This window comes from Phodopus roborovskii, unplaced genomic scaffold (assembly GCF_943737965.1).
Source record: "Phodopus roborovskii unplaced genomic scaffold, PHOROB, whole genome shotgun sequence".
In the NCBI taxonomy this organism is placed as follows: domain Eukaryota; kingdom Metazoa; phylum Chordata; class Mammalia; order Rodentia; family Cricetidae; genus Phodopus; species Phodopus roborovskii.
Genome location: NW_026125027.1, coordinates 61,256 through 81,826, shown reverse-complemented (window position 1 = coordinate 81,826; position 20,571 = coordinate 61,256). Strand labels below are relative to the sequence as shown.

Here is a 20,571-nt window from a genome sequence, read left to right as displayed (position 1 = left end):
CTGTCTAGCTTTGCAACCTTTATGTTATTTGTTCCACTGAATTAAAATATTATGTTTTAGTGAAGGCATACTTTGTAAAGTTAATGAACTTATGTAGAAAGGGAAATATTCTTCTTTCCTAGTTATGATGACCTTAGATGAAATAAGAAATCTCTAAGAGACTAAACATTTCTAGTGTATGTGGGAGAGAGACCTTTGGACCTTAGCCCCAGCTGCCGTTCAGGCCAGTTACTAATGCTATGTCTTACCATACATAGATAGCATCCTTCGTCTGTCTAAGAGTATACATTTAAGTCTTTAAGATTACAGCTACAATTATTTTTGTTTAATTTTCCACAATTCATGTTTTTAATTCTACTACCAGATGTGGTCATATTTTTAAAAGAAAACAAACCAAGAAACTTAGAGTAATATGAAATTCTGTTTGATTCCTTCAGAACTAGTTTAAACCAGTATTTTAAAGGCCAAGAAGACATTTTCATATTGTTGTCTGAGATGCTTCTATTGTGTTTTGAGTTGCTGGAGAAAAAGAATTTGGAGCTCTCATTCATGTGCTGTAAAACTACTCTATTTTGCTATATGATTATTAAATTAGGTGGAATAAAAGTGTTCTCATGATCAAATTGTTATCACAAAAGATCTCAACACATGGTTTCATAATTGTGGAGGTGACCCAGTCCACAGAGTACCTAATTTCCTTTGATCCTTTATGTTGAACAGTTCAGGCCGTGGTACTTGCCTTGATAATGAGCCTCCCAAGCGTGACTTTCTTTATCCAGCTGTGGCCCCAGGTCAGGTGTATGATGCTGATGAGCAGTGTCGTTTCCAGTATGGAGCAACATCCCGCCAATGCAAATACGGGTAAGAGGTCTTAATCCTTATGTTCAGTCACTTATAAATGTTCTCTTATGACACATGTTCAAGTGGAATCATGATGAACTTAGTTTGCCTTTGGAGCATTATTAATTTACATAATGCCTTGACACTGAGCTGTTCTGATATTGTTTATATAATAATATCTATTTCTAAATATTTGAATAATACTATATTAATATATTTCCCAATTTTTGTTAAGAAAGCAAACATAATTTTAATAACTTCTCATGCATTTATTTTTTAAGTCTTCAGCTCATGATGCCAATTTTACTTTGTCCTTTAAAATATTTTAGATTTAAGAGACTTCTCCTGCCTTTTCCTGGCATTCTTATAGAAAGTGTGCTAAAGAGGCATTTTTCATTGGCTTCTTGCCTTACCCTTAATTCATTCTAGCTAGAACTGAGTCAATTTCAAGTTTGCTTCACCCACTGCCCACTTTCCCTTACCACAACCCAGAAGGAACAAGGTGACATTAGCCCAAATAATGAGAAAAAATAGCTGTGGAAAAAATTGTAAGCATCATGATTTTCTCTTCATGTTAAGCCTCAAAAGAAGTCACAGTACCTGTGATTAGTAATTAAGAAAGTTCTTTTTAAATTTCACAAATATTTTTGTCTCTAATATAGGAATGTGTTGAATGAATAAAAACAGAAGTTCTAAAATGTCAATCTGTGTGCCAAAAATATTTAGGCTTAAAAACCAAATACAAAGGGTTGGTTGCTACTGTAGACAGAATAGTCTAAATTCCTAGAAAATGATAATAATGCAAGGAATTAAGTTTTACCATAGTATTATTAGACTTACATACCATTTACTCTCCTCTTGGGCATGGAGCATTGGGAGGCACTAAAACACATAATCTGGGTGACCAATATATTGTTATTCTTGGTAGACCTTGGCAGTATTTTCAATATTGTGTGTGATTATCTGGGCATATAGATCCACATGTAAAACTGATTTTTCCCCCATTTCCTTGTAAAGTCTTAGTTTGAAAGGATCTAGTTTCTTTTGTTCCTAAATTAAGTTTTCCCCTTGAAGAAAGTCACTCAAGCCACTAATCACAGTCACTACATGTACTCAGTGATCAAATGACATTGGAGGGAGCTTTATCACATCACTCTTGGGGTGTCTCACTTTTCTGTTAGCTAGTGAACAGTCCACCTTTTACTTTTTACTTTTGGAAATTATCTTTGGATACTCCATCCATAAGCTTCTATGGAAGATAATTTATATTATTATTCATTTATGGGATTTATAAATGTACTTTTTCTTTGTTTAACACATTAATTTAAAAATTGATTTGATTCTTCTCACTTAATCTAGAAATCACATCCTTCCATGCAGGCAGATAGAAAGCAGAGACAAGTACAAAACTATATTTTCTGCTTTTTGAATCTTTTCTCTGTATAATGCTTATGCTGACTTCAAAACCTGAAAATAAAATATATTCAGAAAAATTTGTGAAGACATTAGAGTTTACTGACATAGTTTGTGTATTTTGTCATGAACCTTTCAGTGAATACTGAGTTTTACTAGGTGCATATGTTATCTGGATATGTTATCTGGAATTTTCATGTTCTTTTCCTATTCTACTATAGATTTCTGAGTTAGGTTTTAGTTGTTGTTGTTGTTTTTATTTGTTTCTCAATCCCAGTTCCCCCTCCCTCCTTTCCCTTTAATTCCCCTGACCTTCCCCTCACCCCACCTCTGATCCACAGAGATGGTAAGGCATCCCATGGGAGTCAGCAAAGTCTGTCCCATCACCACATCTTCGAGGGCAGGACAAAGGCCCTCCCTCCTGGCACTAGGGTGAACAAGGTCTCTCTCCTTAAGGAAATGGGCTCCAAAAGCCAGTTCATGTATTAGGGATAGATCCTAGCCCCATGGCGGTGGCCCACAGACTGCCCAAGCCATCCTCTCGTTGGAATTCTTGATCTCTGATAGATTCTAAGATTTCTCCCACCTCTTGAACTTGTATCTAAAAAATTTGGCTCACACAATTATCATACCCAATTTCCATTGGGTTTTATATGTTTTTCTAACATTTATAATGTTTTTTTAATACTGTTGGAAACCGCTGAGTCTTTGAAGATTGAGTCTAATCCTGTTGCACTTTGTGCTCCAGGAGGGGTAGCTTGAAGGGAAAGGGATAACCTGAAGGTTACGTGCTAAAGAGTGTATTAAACACACTCGTGTGAGACTAGGGAGCAGTTGGTTTGAAACGATTCCTATTTTGAAAGCTAGTTTATAATGGCTTCTAGAAAGATGATAGAATGAACCATAAGTGGTACCTTGGTAGCTTTTTCCATCCCTTTCCCTTTGGCCACTGTGTACTGGTTGGAGAGCTTGTCAATATTCAGCTCCATCAGCTCCATGCTTTTCTTTTAGCGAATTCTTAGTGTGTGCATTCAGTTATATACATGTTAATCATAGTTGGCTATTTTATTTGGAGCACAATTTTCCACAGTTATCATTGCATATTATATATTTTTTGTTTTCAAATTCTATCAGGATACAAAAGAAAATGTAGTGGTTATAAATACAAAGAGCAGAATAGCACAGTATAATGTATTTTGCCTAATTGAGTAACCTATAAACAATGTGCAATGATGTATAACTGATACTGTATCATTTTCTGTTATACTTCAGACTGCATTAAAATTTATAATGGCTTTGTAATAGTTTATAGATGGGGAAACTAAAAATACAATGTGATTTACCAGTCTTAGATTAAAAGCATGTGATGATTTGAGTCTGTTACATCTGTTGCTTCTAGGCATAGGTGAGGTTTTTTGTTTGTTTGGTTTGGTTTTTGGTTTTGTTTGTTTTTTTCAAAACAGGGTTTTCTCTCTCTGTATTGCTTTGGACCTTGTCCTGGAACTAGCTCTGTAGACCAGGATGGCGTCAAATTCACAGAAATTCTGCCTCTGCCTCCCTAGTGCTGGGATTAAAGGCGTGAGCCACCTAATGCCCACCCTTGATAGTATTAATAAAATAAAAGATTGTAGATGTGTTTTGTTTTAGAGAATACTTGTTTAGTTTCAGTTAATGTGTCATTTCTGATTAGTAAAATTCTCAAAACTTCTTCTTAGCCCCTGTCTTTTGGGAAAGAAGTAACCTCTAAAATTACTGTTTGGGGACACACATTCTCAGATGTCTGAAATCCTAATTTGTTGCACTTAGAATGATGGAATTTTTAACTGCCGCCACTACCACATCAACAGGATTTTATGTGGCTCAGGCTCATCTTAAACTTGCTATCTAGTTGTGGATGATTCTAGGAACTCCCTCCTGAGGTTCCTACCTGCTCCTCTCAATTGTTAGGATTCTAAGCATGTGACATCATACCCAATTTATGTGGTGCTAGGGATCGAATTCAGGCCCTTGTATATGTCAACTAAGCTACATCCTCATCCTTATTTTCTGTTATAAAAGTCAGGGACGAGAGAAATAATTGATTCAGGGGAGTAAAGGCATTTTACCACCAAACCTGAGGACCTGGCTTTAATCTTGGAACCTGTATAATGGAAGGAGAGAACTAACTCCTGCAAGTTGTCTGACCTCCACAGCTATGTGTGAAGTTTGTGTGTGTAGTAAAGATAGATCTTTACTACATTATCTTCAAATATCTCCTAACTCTGATTCTAAGGACAATTTTTAGGTACTTCTTAGAAAAAAAGTAAATTTCAAATAAAAGAGCAGACCTATTATCTCCACAAACTTTGGCTTATTCGTAGCAACAATCTCCTGTAAAACTCTGTAGAACCTATAATGCACTTTTCTTCCACTTCTCACTTTTCTTTCATCTTCAATTGTTTTAATTAGAAAATGATCATAAAAACGAAGCTAGCAGGAAACACACTGCAGTAATAACAAGTTTAAATGTAGAAAGGAATTCTCTTATAGGCTTATTTCATATATGTGGGGGATCTTTTTGGCTGTATTCCAAAAGCATAGATTAGGATTTTTTTAAGATTTTACTCCTTATTTCTTCATTCTGTCATTTTAAATCATATCCAAACTATGATTTTCAGATAATACCGAAGAATTTAGTGTATATTAATGATACCTAGTATATAACTAGCTATTAACTGTGAAGGGAATGAGTATTCGTCTGTAGGTAGATTTAAGCCACACAAGTTTTATAACTTTGTGTAATTTGTGTATACTCTTATTATATGTGAGTATTACATAAATCATCAGTAGTGTGCTGTAAATTCTATATGTTTTATTATAGAACTGAATGATGTTCTACCAGTCAACAAGGTATTCTCATCTATAATTGAAAAAAAAATTATCTAGTACATGGCTTCACAATAGAACATAATTTTTGTAATGCAATATTTTTAACAAAATATTTTAAATTGAAAAGGTTTTGTCACAGTTCACTATTACCTATAATATTAAGTTGACCATCAGTAAGTTTTATGCATTCATGGAAAACTTTCCAGTGAATAACAGCCTAATTGTTCTTGTAAACTTCAGGAGGCAAGAACATATCATATACAAGATCACATATGTTTCATGTGCTGGGCACATAGTCGACATTCAATATGTGTTTCCATTTCTTCTGGGAATACCTGTCATTTGTGATTGACTCTGTCCCTGAACAGTAGCCACACTAATGGGAGAAGATGAACCTTCTGTGCCTTGAGCATGGAAAGATTAAGAGTCACATATTGACTCAACTTCACCTTTTACTCTAATGCAAGTGGAATTTCTCTTTAGACAGGCCTTCTGTCTGATCATTCTCTATACAGAAACTTCTCCCAGTAATTTTGTTACATCATGTTATTAAATTTCATAATTGTTTTGCTTAGTTGATTGCTTGTTAGTTAGATGATGCCTTCCTTGATAATCTTACCTAAACTTATGCATATTTGTACATTTATGCATAAGTCCTAAAATTTTCCTTGCTTTTTTCTCATTACCATGTATTACTTTCTAACATAATATTTATTTTAATTTTTTTTACTGCTACATACCCTATTAGAATTTGTATAACTTGCATTCAGTACAGTTCCCATCTTATTGTAGGCACTTATAAAAACATTCTTGTCAACTATACAATTTCTCCCCACAGAGCAAGACTTAGGTTTAATAAGAAACAGCTGTTTACCCTCAGAAAAATCATGCCATATCACACTGGGAGCTTATCTTGTCTGGCAAGTTAGTATTGTCAGCACACTGGGTCCTTAGTTGGGTTCATGACTTTTGATGATTGTGGAGGACTTTTCTAACACTCCCCCACAGCCCGCCCCTGTAACTTGTGTGTCTACCAGCACCATGAATGCTAGCCAGCAGGGAAGCATTCAGCTCAGTTCCAGCTTGATTTCTCTATGTTCTGCATTCAAAGTGTTTGTTGTCTTCAGCAACACGGTCTTACTGTCTACAGACTACAGTTTTTAATGCTTTCATGCCTTATCCTTTTTGTTTATTGTTTATCACTACAAATTATGATTCAAGTCATTATTGCTTTGTCAGTAAGAATCATTCATATAGGGCAGTGGCAGTGGCACACATCTTTAATCTCAGAACTTGGGAGGCAGAGGCAGGCAGATCTCTATGAGTTCAAGGCCAGCCTGGTCCACAGAGTGAGTTCTAGAACAGCCAGGGCTATGTAGAGAAACCCTGTCTCGAAAAACCAAAACCTAAACAAACATGATCATTCATACAATTGTGAATGCACTTTATTAGTATTTTTAATATTCTTGGCTCTTTGAACAATTTTTTTTAAAAATAGATGCAGAGAAATTGGAAGATAGTGTTACTAAAATCATGAAAAGTATGTTGAGAAACACATATAAGAAAGGGTAACAGAAAATGAGTTTTAGTAGTTTGGGTTTTTTGTTTGTTCATTTTGTGTTTACTTTTAATGGTAAACACTTTTTTAATTCTCTGAAAAAACATTTTCAAAACTTACAGTTATCTTTGATTTCTAAAGCAGGTCTATAGATTATTAAATTTTCAGGTATTAAGTATATAATAGTTGCATTGAGAAACATAGGGTTCTCTTAAAGATCTTAAGGTAGCATAAATATTCTTCAGTGAGATTTAATACAGACTTATAGAGTAAAGGACTCTGAAATATTTTAGTGCCTCATTAGTCTCTAGAATTCAAACATATTTATTTACTTGACATAAAAGTGTTAAAAGTTTGCTTGGCTATTTATTTCCCCTCAAATTCCAAGCCAAACCCTAGTTTCAGAGTCGACACTAATTGTGCATTTTCTAGGTTTCCTTTCATTTTTAGAACCATTTAGTTATCTTTTTTTAAGCCTTCAAATTGTTGATTATTTAACTAACTTTTCTCAGTCATGTGCTATTGTTGTTCCCTTTCTAGGATCTCATTCATTTAATCACCTTCTGAATGGGCTTTAAGGACTAAGTGTGGGTGCATTATCCTGTTTAGTTTAGCTCCACAGACCTAAGTTACTGCACAGGGCCAGCATATGTAGGTTTTCTGTTTTCCTTCCTGACCTTTTTAGGACTTTACTCTCCTCATTGACTAGCTTATTGCAAACACATGTTAAAAATGCTACTGACAGAAAAATGATGACACTGACACTGTTGTACAGTTAGTACCAAGGTCCCAACATAGCATAAAGCTTAAAGTTTCCCTCAAACTGGGAAATCATACATTATCTCTCATTAGGACTTCAAGGTATCCAGCAGGCTTTCTCATAATTAGAAGCATCGGTATACTATATAAAGACATAAAAAATGAACTTAAAAAAATCCTATAGAAAAGGAGCTTTCTTTATTGGTATTAGTAAATGAGTTGGTAGCTTCATTTCATTAACTCAGATTCTATTGAAGTCATGAGGCCAGGTGAAGAAACTATGAAAAGAAAGCCTTTCATATTAATTTTTAAGATAATTTTGTTGAGTTCACTGAAAGAAGGCTATGGGATGGGCAGTAACCAGATTACTATTTGCCTTACATTAAGTTAAAAAAAACAGATTGATAAATGGCTCAAGTTTCAGTTTTTATTAAAGTGATGTCCAGCACATGCAAATGCTTTTACAGACTTTCTAAGAAGGAAGGAAGAACAATGATTCAGACTGCAATTGTCTAGCTGCCTGGAATGCTGATGAAATGGCAGCAGGGATTTCATTAGGTGAAAAATAACTTCCTTAAGAAATTGGAGCCCAGCCCCGTAGCCTCACAAGAGGAACAAAACAAAACTTTTTTTTTCCTCAACTACTTTAATAATCTGATACTGAGCAGATAAATTGGCTTGAAATCTGTTTCAGGGAAAACCTTAGAATGTGTGACAGAAACAATTGCCTTTGACTGTACTTCCGTAACTCAGAAGCTATAGTGTGATCAAAGATAAAAAATAAAATCACTGAAGATAGACTATATGAGTTATAAACAGCATAAACAACCCAACATGAAGCCAACAGTCATCATTTCAAGAGAAAAAAACAGTTATGGAAAACTTTGACAGAGAAGCTAAAAAAAATATGGGATTAAAAGAGAAGATCCAAGTTTATGCTGGACAGGCATTGGGTGGGAGGGGGAAGGGATATGGTAGGGGTATGTCAAAGGCTCCATAGTCAAAGAAAAGTACTAATTCTCAGAGCATGAACATGAAAACAAAATAAACAACAGATACAGCAGAGAAACAGCACCAACATAAATCTTCAAACTCTTGAAAGCAATTAAATTGATTTTCAAAATATAGCATTGGCCAAAAAAATTATTATAATATCTTTAAATGCTCAGGTAAGATTAATGTCAGCTTAGAACTATATATTCAATCAAAATATATTTTAAATGAGGATAAATTAAATCTGTGTTCAGGAAAAAAATTCTTTGCTAAGTTAATTACTAAAGGATCTTTGTAAAAAAAAAAAAAGGAAGAAAGAAAGAAAGAAAGGAAGGAAGGAATTGGATTCAGTCAATGTTAATCACAGACATGGACAGTGGGTGTTGGACTAACTTTTAGGTTTTTGTAGACAAAATTTTTTCCAAGCTTTAGAATAATATAGGATTGCCAACTTTTAATTTTTGTAAATCATGGACTTTAACACACAGGGATTCTGCCTTCTGCCTTATAGTCTCCTGGTAACAACAGCTAAGGAAGAAGAATAAAACTTAAGTGATGTAAAATAATAATAATAAAAACAAGAATGGTGTCAGGGCTGCAGAGATGGCTCAGTGGGTAAGGTATCTGGCTGCCTGGCAGAAGACCCAGGTTTCATCCCCAGCTTCACGGGGGCTCACAACTGTCTGTAACTCTAGTTTCTGGGGATCTGGTGCCCTTTTCCTGGTCTCTGTGGGCCCCAAGCATGCAAGTAGCACACAGATATACATGTAGGAAAGAGAGGGATAATGAAAAACAAAACAAAACAAAACACTATATTGGAATTGCTCTTCTAGTTTTATCAGAGAAATTTAAAGCATTCCTTTCTCTGGTCCCTATAATTCTATGTGGTAGTATTTATTCATTATGCTAACATATCTGATGTGTGGTAGAGTCTCAGAAATATTTGCATATGGAAAGGAAATATTGCTATCACCTTTTCAATCTTTCTTCCTGATTTTCATTGGCCCCATGAAATTAAAGACTCAATCTCATGCACTGTCATTTAACAGAAATATTCTTTTAGGAGGAGCTGTTGATAATTCCTTTCTCCTTCCTTAAACTTGAGGGCCAGCTGAGCACCATATTTCAGAGTCTTCTCAAAGTGAAATTTAAGATGCTAGAGGAAACCCTGGCACAGATGCAATGATTTATTTGCTGAGAGAAGTCATAAAACTAATTGAAATAAACTTGAATTTTGTTGGGAATGAACGAATGCAAGCTGAGCTGGGGGAGGGATCAACATTTTTCCCTTCCACTAACTGTACCTATCACCTTATATATTTCCCTTAGGAAAGTAATTTGACAAGTATGATCTTTGCTATATAGAAATTTCTCAAGAGATAAAAAAAAAAAAACTTTCAGCCTGCAACTAACTCCATTATAGCTTCAAACCTTCATGATAGTCTCTCTTTGGCAATTAATATCCATGTGCATCTAAACACTTTGCCCATATTCTACAACTTCCTACTTGGTGTGAAATGAGCTTTTCTAGTATTTTGTCTTTGTCAGTATCAAAGTTCTTCCTTACTCAAGATGAAATGCCAACTGTGAATTCTGCTGGGAAGGTTACTGTATTCGCTACAACTACTTTAACAGCTCAGGTGTATTTTCCAGTGTGGGTCTACAGCCCCTAGCTGCATGTAGCAATGTGTGATAAGTCACTAAGGCAACACACTCCTGCTAGATACAGAAATCTGTCTTTCAAACGTTGAAGGAAGTGGTATTGTCAATCTTGACATCACAATTAAGAAAAGTACCTTAAGCACTTGCCACTTTGGGCAGAAGTTTTCACAGGGGCTTTCAGAGACTAATGTTTCTATAACACAACTAAATGTATGTTTTCCTAATGGATGCTCTGAATATTGTATTCAATAATAGAATCCTCTTGTATAGTCATGTATAAAGTACATTTTAGGCTTCTTTTGCCTTTGTCCAAAGTAAGATTTAGACCCAACAAAAAAAGGAAAATATCAAGAATTTTGTCCAGAGATAATGTATACATTATTTTTTTTCACATTTTAAACTCTTCTATTAAATGTGTGTTTTTTTCTTTTTGAACTCGTTTGAATTTGGATAAACTTCTAACAAGTAGGTCAGTATTCTAACTTTTAAATATTAGCAGTCCTGGTGCTTCTAAAATATTAAACTAAAAGAATGCACTGAAAATACATTGTAAGAAGGAGTATTTTTAATTGAGTTCCATTATAAAAGGAGCATTTAGGTTGATACTGTGATTCCCAGAATGTCCTTCTAATGTTTTCTTTTAGCTCACCAGTGTCTAGATAAAGTCAAAAACTTTTAAGTATAATTAACTTTTTAAATTTAGTTTTTTATTTTGTGTGTATAAGTGTTTTGCCTGTATGTATGTCTGTGCATCATGTGCATTCCTGGTACCTATGAAGGCCAGAAGGCATTGGGCTCCTCAGAACTGCAGTGATAGATAGTTCTGAGCAGCCCTGTGAATGCTGGGAACTGACCTCAGATCTCCAAGAGCGACTTGTGCTATTAACAGCTGAACCATCTCTCTAGCCCCCGATTCTAATTGTTTCAGAGCCCAATGCACATTGTATATTTCTTCCTGACCGATAGAGGACACCCTAATAGGAATTCAAAGAGAGCCCCAGCAATGTGCTATAGTGTCATGTGGAAATTTCCATTTGTAGAATCTTTAGTTTCCATATTTTCCTGCTTTCCTTCTCAGTCAGTTGTGTCTATGTCACATGGGTTCTTTTGTGTCTAGAGAATTCGTACTTCACTTTAGACATAGCCAGATGACAATCTGATAACATAACCTAGTAATTTGTATTGCTGGTATTCAGAAAGTCTTATAATTCTGTTCTGAGTCAGATAATAATAAGGAAGGAGGTGAAAATATCATAAATAGAAGTATCTTATGAAAGTTTATCCTCATTGTACCAAAGTATTTGATAACTGAAAATAACATTTCTAGATAATACTTAGACATACAAAATTTAGAAATTGCTCCAAAATGTACCTCGTATTTCTTTAAATTTACATGTTAAATTCCTATTTGACAGTGCCTGTTTCTGTCTCAGTCTCTCCCCTCCCCAGGGTACTACCAGTTTTAAAAAATTATTTTTATTTGATTGTTGCCCAAGGAATCATTCACTTGATGATGCTCTGTTTGCATTTGTTAAGTTTGTCATGCAAAAACAAATGTTTATTCCTATGGACTTTTTCATTATTTTTCCATATTAATGAAATATCTGTACGCTGTTATGAAAAGATCTCCATCAGTAATAAATAATAAGACATACTTTATCTATCTAAATTAGGCCAAAATTTAAATGATCTTGCTAAACGAGTGACCTACCCACTGAAGGACATTCCTACGTCCTCTTTCAACAGTATCTTCGATAGCAGTGAGTGGTGCTGAATGGCTGTGAGCACACTCTCTGCAAGAAATGCATTTGCTTTTAACCTCTATTCCTGATCAACTTGCTTTTGCCTTCTTTCCTAGGAAGTGTGTAGAGAGCTTTGGTGCCTTAGCAAAAGCAACCGCTGTGTCACCAACAGTATCCCAGCTGCTGAGGGGACACTATGTCAGACTGGGAACATTGAAAAGGGGGTAAGCGCAAGTGATTTAGCTGTTTGACACTAAACCGATCAATTTCTTGTGCTGATGTTCACACACTGGAAATATTTATTCATTTAAAATGTACTATATTAAGATGTACTTTGGAATAATATGTTTTTAACCAAGTGTTAATTGTCCTATCTTAATAGCTACAAATGTGCTCTACTTACGAAATGAAAAGAGCCTGACTTCTCTGTCAGTTTCACACAAAAGAATAATAATAAAATAAAAAGAAGCAATTTATTGAACATGTAAATTATGGTTTGATAATCTTAGTTTTCATTAGTCTAATTTTAAAAAAATCTCTAAAGGGTTTGTCATGTAGGTTTGGGATATGGCTGAAATGCTAGAGCATTTCCTAAAATGTAGGAGGGTCTGAGCTCAATCTTCACTGCCGCAGGAACAAATAGAATTGTTCAAACAGATATAAAAAACATAGTATATTCCGCTACTAAAATTCTCTGGAATTGTTACATACGTAAATTCTAGAATTTATTCTATTGACTGGATTTATAATTAACACTTGTCATCTCTTCTCTGTTTTGCTTTCTTCCTTGTGAGCTGGGCTACTTTCAACAAAGATCACACTGAATTTCAGCTTTCAGTGGGATGTTTAAATAAAAAGAATGAAAGTTTTTGGGCAGCTGTCACAGTTTATTAATTCTTGCTGACGGCTTCATTCAGGACCCATGACCTAGTGCCATGTTGATGGCTTTTCCATGCTGGGTTTGGAAATGTTGGTAAATTATGCTAAATATAAGAATTGGTAAAACCATTTTAAAAGGATTAGGGATTTTTTTTTTCAAAATTTGTAAGTAGCCAATAAAAATACAGAGACCTTCATACCCTACAAAATTCTTTCTCTTTCTTTTTCACTGAAGTAATAGAAAATATTAGGAACCACATTCTTGAAACAACAGTCTAGGTTTATTTTGGACCTGCCAGTCCTTGTCAAGGACAAGTAGCAATTTACATCCATCTGCAAAGAAATGTACAAGTAAAGGAAGGAAGCCACAATGGGAATCTGTTGCTTTATTAGCCGTTCACTGATGGACTCTTCTTTTCACGGTCTGGCCTGAATCAGTTTCTCTTCTCTTAGAGTAGCACTGTCAATAGACCTGATGTGATTTTACTTTATTTTTTTAAGCAGGGAACTATTTTTTTATAAATATTTATGATTTACAGATGTAACTCAGTGATAGACTACTTGCCTAGCATTCACAAGGTTTGACTTCCAGCACTACAAAGAAGGACAGGAAATAAACATCTCAAAGCTTTCCTACAATTATTCCAGAAGTTATGCGATCACTACAAATATTAATAATTATACTGTGAGTTGTGGCAAAACATTAATCACTTAAGTGGCCCCCACAGACTTATTTGTTTGAATGCTTGGCCCATAGGGAGTGGCACTATTAGGAGATGTGGCCTTGTTGCAGGACGAGTGTCACTGTGGAGGCAGGCTTTAAGGTCTTATATACTCAAGCTATGCCCGGTGTGGTACACACTCTTTTTCTTCTGCCTGTGGATCAAGATGTAGAACCCTCAGCTCCTTCTCCAGCAGTGTGTCCGCCTATATTCCATCGTATCCTGCCATGATGATAATAGACTAAACCTGTGAACTCTAAGCTACCCAATTAAATGTTTTCCTTATTAAAGTTGCCATGGTCATGGTGTCTATTCACAGTAATAGAAATCCAAACTAAGACAGAAGTTAGTACCAAGGACTGGGGTATTGCTGATGTAGGCCTCACCTTTTTTTTTTTTTTTTTTTTTTTTTTTTTTGAGGACCATGGGCTTTGTAACTGTATCAGAAAAGCAGCTGAACCCTTTAAATGGGCATTAATGGACCAACCTAGTGGGAACATAGAAGAAAGTGGTGCCTAGGGTGATTTGAACTGTATGGGTCTGACTCAAGATGTTTCAGAGGAGTAGTATTTTAGTATGTAACCTAGAGATTGTTCCTGTGATGTTTTGGCCAAGAATGTGGCTGCTTTTTATCCTTGTCTGAAAAAAATCTGTCTGAGGCTGATGTGAAGAGTTTTGACTTAATTCCATTGGCAATCAAGTCTCAAAACAGCCCAGTATTGACTCTGTTGTGTTGTGATTAGTGTGTTCACTACTTTGAAGATCTATAATGAAAAGGAGCAAGCTGAGAAGGGAAAAATAAAAAAATGTACAATTTGAGGAGAAATGCGGCACCAGGAAGTGGAGTGGTGTTCAGTCCTATGTTCAAGGAGATAAACAGATTAAGAAATGGAATAAAGGAAGTGGTGACCCCAGGGCAAGATCCCACCCAGCTGAGTTTCCAACTTGTGAAAAGGAATTAAAAGAAAGTTTAGAGCCCTATGTGGTGGTGCACACCTTTAATCCCGGTACTTAGAAGGCAGAGGCAGGCAGGTCTCTGAGTCTGAGGTCACACTGGTCTACAGAGCTAGTTCCAGGGCAGCCAGCCGTAAGCACTAAAAAACAGAAAACTGGTGAAGATGTAATCCAATGAAGAAGCCATTCAACTCAGCAATCAGGGAGCCCCGGTAAACACCAGCTCCAGCAAGCGCCAGATCCTGGCGGCTTCAGTCACATGGTTCTGGCTTTAGAATCAAGGATACAAGAAAGTGGTTATGGAATCTCCCTCCATGACTAAGGAAATCCACTGATGCCTGGCATAATTCAGGAGTATCCCTGCATGGAGGCACAGAAAGGCCGTTGCATGAAGCTGTGAAGGTGAAGCCTGGATTACCTTGGAGACCCCAAAATTTTGGAGATTTCAGAATCATGGGCTACTTCCTGAGGACAGCTGCTAACAGGAAGTGGAACCAGCCCTAGAGAAAAAAAGTGTGCTGCAGTCAACACAGCAGAAAGGAGTTGGAGATCCGAAGAACGATTTGACATCAGAAATGGAGATGCAGAGTTTGGAGTTTACCCAGCTGCTTTCAGTCTTGCTTTGGTCCAACATTTCTTTACTATACTTCCATTCTTCCATTATGGAACAGTAATGTTTATCTTATGCCACTATAAGTTGGAAGCATATGATTTGTTTGTTTTTATTTTGATTTTATAGGGGATTACAATTAAGAGATTGCGTGAATCTCAGAAGAGATTTTGAAATTCGAACTTTTAAACATTGTTAAGACTATGATAGATTATGAAGATTTTTAAAAGTTGAACTAAATGCATTTTGCATTATGTCATGTCTGTAATCCTACGGTGGCCAGGGAGTGGAAAGTTCTGGTTTGAATAGGTATGCCCCCCCCCATAAACTCATGTGTTTAAAGCTTGGCCCAAGACAGTGGTGCTATTGGGAGGTGTGGCCTTGTTAGAGGAAGTGTGTCACTGTGGAGGTGGGCTTTAACGCCTTACGTGTTCACGCTATGCCCAGAGTGGTACTCGGTCTCTTTCTGCTGCCTGTGGATTAAGATGGAGAACTCCCAGCTCCTACTCCAGAACAAGGTCTGCCCTAATGCTGCCATGCTTCTTGCTCTGATGATAATGGACTAAACCTTTCAAAGTGTAAGCCAATTTTAGTTTAATGTTTTACTTTATAAGAATTTTTGTGGTCATGGTGTTTTTAGCATCTTCTTTTGTGCTGAGCTTGACTATTATGTCACGGAACTATATACATATATGTATGTGATGAAGACTGAATATCTCTTAGAAAATGCAAATTTGGAGAACACTTAGAAAACATTGGCAATGCTAAGATGACAGTGTTGAATTTAAGTTTATTTAAGTAAGTGGAGTTAGAATTATTCCCAAGCATGAATAAAAATAAGCAGAGAGAAAACAATGTAAATAAAATAGGCAAAAATATATTTGATTACTAAAGACTTACATTTTTACTTTAGTAGATTTTCAGATCCCTAAACCCTTTTTTCAGATGAAGCCTGCATAGTTTTAGTGTATGCATGTGAAATGAGGAGGCTCTGGCTTCAAGAGCTCCTTGTTGGGCATTAGTCTATCTTACCAGATCATTACTAGCTTATGGCATACCTCTACAGAATAACTTGGACTGAACAGAACACTACTTAGGAACCTTGTAACTGTAGCAGTGGTTGTTGATCAATACCAATTTTATCACAACACAACAGTTTGCCATTCAAAGTCAATATGGTGGATGCCATCACCTAAAATTAATATATAATGAAAATCTTAGTCATTTCATTTTCCCAGAAGCGTGGAAGATGGATAGTTTTAGGAATGGTACTAATAAATCTTAAAATGAATGAACTTATGGGAAAAAGACAAGTGCCAATTCCTAGAAGGAAAAATAATGTAAGAAAACAATTTAGGAGACCTTCAAAGTGTTCACAAAAACAAAACAACAACAACAACAACAAAAAACCAAAAAACAAAAAAAACTGAATTTATTTAGTATGATGTACATGGCAGTAATTGTCATTATTTGTGAGTTATGAGAACTGTGAGTTCTAAGTTAGCCTAGGCAATATAGTGTGGATTTATTCAATGTAAAATTTTAAAATGTGAGTGTGTAAAGGATAGCCCAGTGAGATAACATTTTGCTGTTGGCATGTATATAGTCCTATTCTACAGGCCATCAAGTGCTCATGTGCAAGTGCATACACACACACACACACACACACGTACAAACACACACACATATACGCACATAGCCATACACACATATACACATAAACACACACATACACATACACACACACATACACATACATACACACATAGACACACACACATACACACATACACACATATACACATACACACATACACATACATACACACATACACACATATACACACATGCACACACACATACATACATACACACACATGCACATATACACACACACATACACACAGTTTGAATTTTTAAAAAATATTTTACATCTGCACTTTAAAGCAAAGCACAAAGCAACGATGACTTAGCTCAATACTTTTTACTCATTGACTATATTTACTATTTTCTCTATGAATTTTTGTTTTTAGGAATTAAATACTTACTATTGCTAAGTACAGATTTTACACTTAGAGTTTGTCTATTTGGAAATTAAATGTGAATTCAGATCTCAGAGTTTTGACTGAAAAAAAAAAAAGAAAGAAAGAAAGAAAGAAAGAAAAGACCAACCATGCAGAGTCCCAGTGGCAAACTTTAAGTGGAAATTTCAATTGACCTGACCAATCTTATGGTTAGTCTGAACTAGGCACATAAAACTAGGCAACAGATCCAATATACTGATGACAATGATACTGTTTTTAAAAGTACTTGTGCCAGGTATATGTTGCCATTTTCCTGTTGTCAAAACCTCAATGAAGCAGGTATTGTTTTAACTTCTTTATCCAGATGAAGACTGGAAAACCCAACGCCTCACAGTAACTTCATCCATAGCTGAGGGTCCAGCGCTGGCCTTTTTGGTTCATGGTTGAAATCCTCCTATTTTAATTTATCTTCTGATGAGGATTTGTACATTGAAAACAGCAGCATCACCTTGTGATGCATATGAAGTAGACCAATGAGCATGAAGTAGATAGCATGTTTTATTTCAGTAAGTGAAACTCTCATTTGTCAGCATGCAGCAATCAGTTGTTTGGCAAGATATCACAATAAGAAGTCAATGTGGGCTAATAATATACGTTTATGAAAATTACTAAAATAATATAATCTTTAATAGAAGAGCAAACAAATTTCTACATACTCGACAGTGATAATGGAATGAGCTAATGAGATAGGAGTTTCACTGGTTTTCTCAGTACCAGTGCTTAATTAACATTGTTATGTGACAGCCTTGAACATCCTAACCAGCAGTGGGTGTCACACAGCATACAAATGGCTTCAGACACTCACACGGAATATCCACAAAATATGATCTTAACCTTGAGTTTCAAAACCACTCTAATCAAAATGAATAATAAGTAGCCTATACCCAATCTAGCCAGCCAAGCCAGTGGATAAAACCAAAGCTGCTCATAGTTGTCTGAATAAATTTTTTTAAAGGGAGGAGTTAGAAATATCACTTGAATGATAGCATAGACATAGCCAGAGGATTGGATCCATGATGATCTCGTCAAACTCTGGCTGCAAAAGTTGTGGGATCCTTGCCCAGAGGCACAGTTCCACAAATGTTCCACAACTGTTCCATGCACATTTAGCAGATGGAGTAAGAAATATGGCCAAAAAATTAAAAACTGATCTTTGCGTGAGTCCTGGGGGGTCTGACATTGCTATTACAGCCATTGGATGTTTGCCTGAATAAGCCATTCATGGACTGAATAAGAACCATATGGCCTGAATAGATGTGCTCAGGGACAGTAGCATTAACTAAAGGAGGAAATTTGATGAGCCCAGACAGTGTGCTGGTACTGTGTGTCCATGGGTCAATCTCCTACAAATCAATCAATATAAATTTTAGCCAGAGAAATTTCCTTGGATGTAACATCAACAATAACCCTTGGGTAGGAATCAGGTATGCTGTATTTGATGAAATAGTAAATAAGAAACTTCAGTAGTAGTGTTGGCATTGTTGCTGAACAGGATATTGAGGGTAATCAAAACCCAATCCTTATAATCCTTGTTTGTAACCACAAAGAAATCTTCAAATAGTTGATTTATCGCCAGATGATTCATTTAATGATTCTATAAGATTCAATTAGAGATATAGGCCAGCATTTGAGTTTACATATAAGTGACATTGATCTCTAATATCTTTGCATGGGAAAATAGGGCTGGATTAGGAAAGGATTATTATATGCCTGTTAAAGCACTGGATATTTAGCAGGGCATATGCAACCTTATTCTTAGTTCACCTAGGGTAGAATGTAATTTGTTTTGACTGGACACCAAATAAACAGAGCAAGGAAGAATAGTTCTTCCAAATGCTCTAGAAATGTAAATAGTATGGATGGCAAGCTCTGATAGGGAATTTGGGCTGGAATGTAGCCTGACCAGCCACATACCTACTCAGTGGGAAAACTGGAGTTTTAATAGTGTGATCCTCCAGCCCTATGCTCTTGCCATTTGAAACTGCTCTGTATTAAATCACCGTATCGTTTCCTTTAAAATTTTAGGATTTCTTTAGAGATCTCTCATTCCATATGCTGATTTGATCTAATTCTGGTTATGACAAGATATTCTATAGTTATACCCTAAAATGGTTCTAGATAAAAAGGAAAAAATTGCCAAGCATTGTGGCTCACACCTACAATTCCAGCATTTATGAGGCTGAGGAAGGAAGATTGCCATGAATTCTGGGCCAGGCTGAGCTACGAAGTTAATTCTAGTTAGTCCTGCCTGGCTACAGAGTAAGACTGTCTCAATAAGGCCCACAAAGACAAAAACTCATTTATAAATACTATATAATTATACAATGTAGTAATCCAATAGCAAGTGAGTTTACTAAGACTGTTTCTAAAGCAAATGTTTAAAAGAATCACTGCTTCCTATTTATTAAATTTTAAAGAAATGTAAATAATAAGAGAAAATCAATTTTTTTGGAAATACCAAGTTTCATTTATCTCACCTTTATGAATTTTGTTAGCTACACTTAAATTAGCAGAAAGAAGACCAAATATCCAACATGCCTAGATAATTGAGTCTATAGTAATAAGAATATTAATTAGAACCATTCAAGATGACTAGTTTTTATATAATCTTTGAGAGTAAAGGTTAGAAGCTGGATTACATCTGTGTATCTAACTCTCATATTTTAAAATGAAGTAACAGCCTGTCCTTCTGAAAGTAGAGCACTTGTCTGACAGCTCCATGACAGAGGAAAAATACAAACACACAATACAGCACTCAAAAGTTTCACCTTTATATGCTTATTGGATCTATAGACTTCAAGTTGCTTTGTTTGGTGTAATCTAATTGTTCTATGCATGATTTGCATACATTAAAATATTTAAATATATCGATTAATGCAACTATCACTTGATTCATGTGAACTCTCTATCAAGATATTTACTAGCAATAGAGCAAAGTAGCAAGGACTGCAAAAGGTTAAGTACAAAGGAGGGAGAAATAAAACAGAATGCAAAAGAACACTCCTGCTGAAAATCAAAATTAAACAAGTTGCTTGGTAGGGTTTATTTTATGTTATCATATGTCTGAGTTGAACTAATTTGTAAAGTTTTCTTATTCTAACCTATACTTGAGTCAAGAAATAAAATTGATTCCCATTGTTATAGTTAAGAAACCAAAAACAAGCAGGTGACTTGTTTGTAACCTAAAATATTGCTAAAATGATAACTGATAATAGTAACATTAGGTTTCCTCCACATGTTGACATTGGTTACTTGTAAGCTAGTTACCTAAGTTAACTAGTTATCAAATTGGAGACCAGTATTGTTAGAAATAAGGTACCTGATATTTATACTATTACTATGATTATTTTACCCATTAATCCCTTGTTATTTAATTTTTGTTATCATTGTTTTTATTATACCATTGAATAATTATGAAAACATAATTTATACAGTAAATGCCTTCTTGAAAACTATTTATGGAATACCATGATTGTGTTGGTGTTAA

General features: G+C 35.4%; 1 protein-coding gene across 1 annotated transcript in view; it reads left to right on the top strand.

Annotated features, from left to right (window-relative positions):
* Positions 1-720: 720 nt before the first annotated feature.
* The window catches only part of LOC127230067 (A disintegrin and metalloproteinase with thrombospondin motifs 6-like), a gene marked incomplete at its 5' end in the record, with an annotated part of 78,149 nt that continues 58,298 nt past the window's right edge, over positions 721-20,571 (top strand). Inside the window, 3 exons of the mRNA XM_051195583.1 lie at positions 721-861; positions 9,761-9,764; positions 11,952-12,059. Of these exons, the coding sequence (XP_051051540.1) occupies positions 721-861; positions 9,761-9,764; positions 11,952-12,059 (253 nt within the window). The remainder of the gene's footprint in view (positions 862-9,760; positions 9,765-11,951; positions 12,060-20,571) is intronic.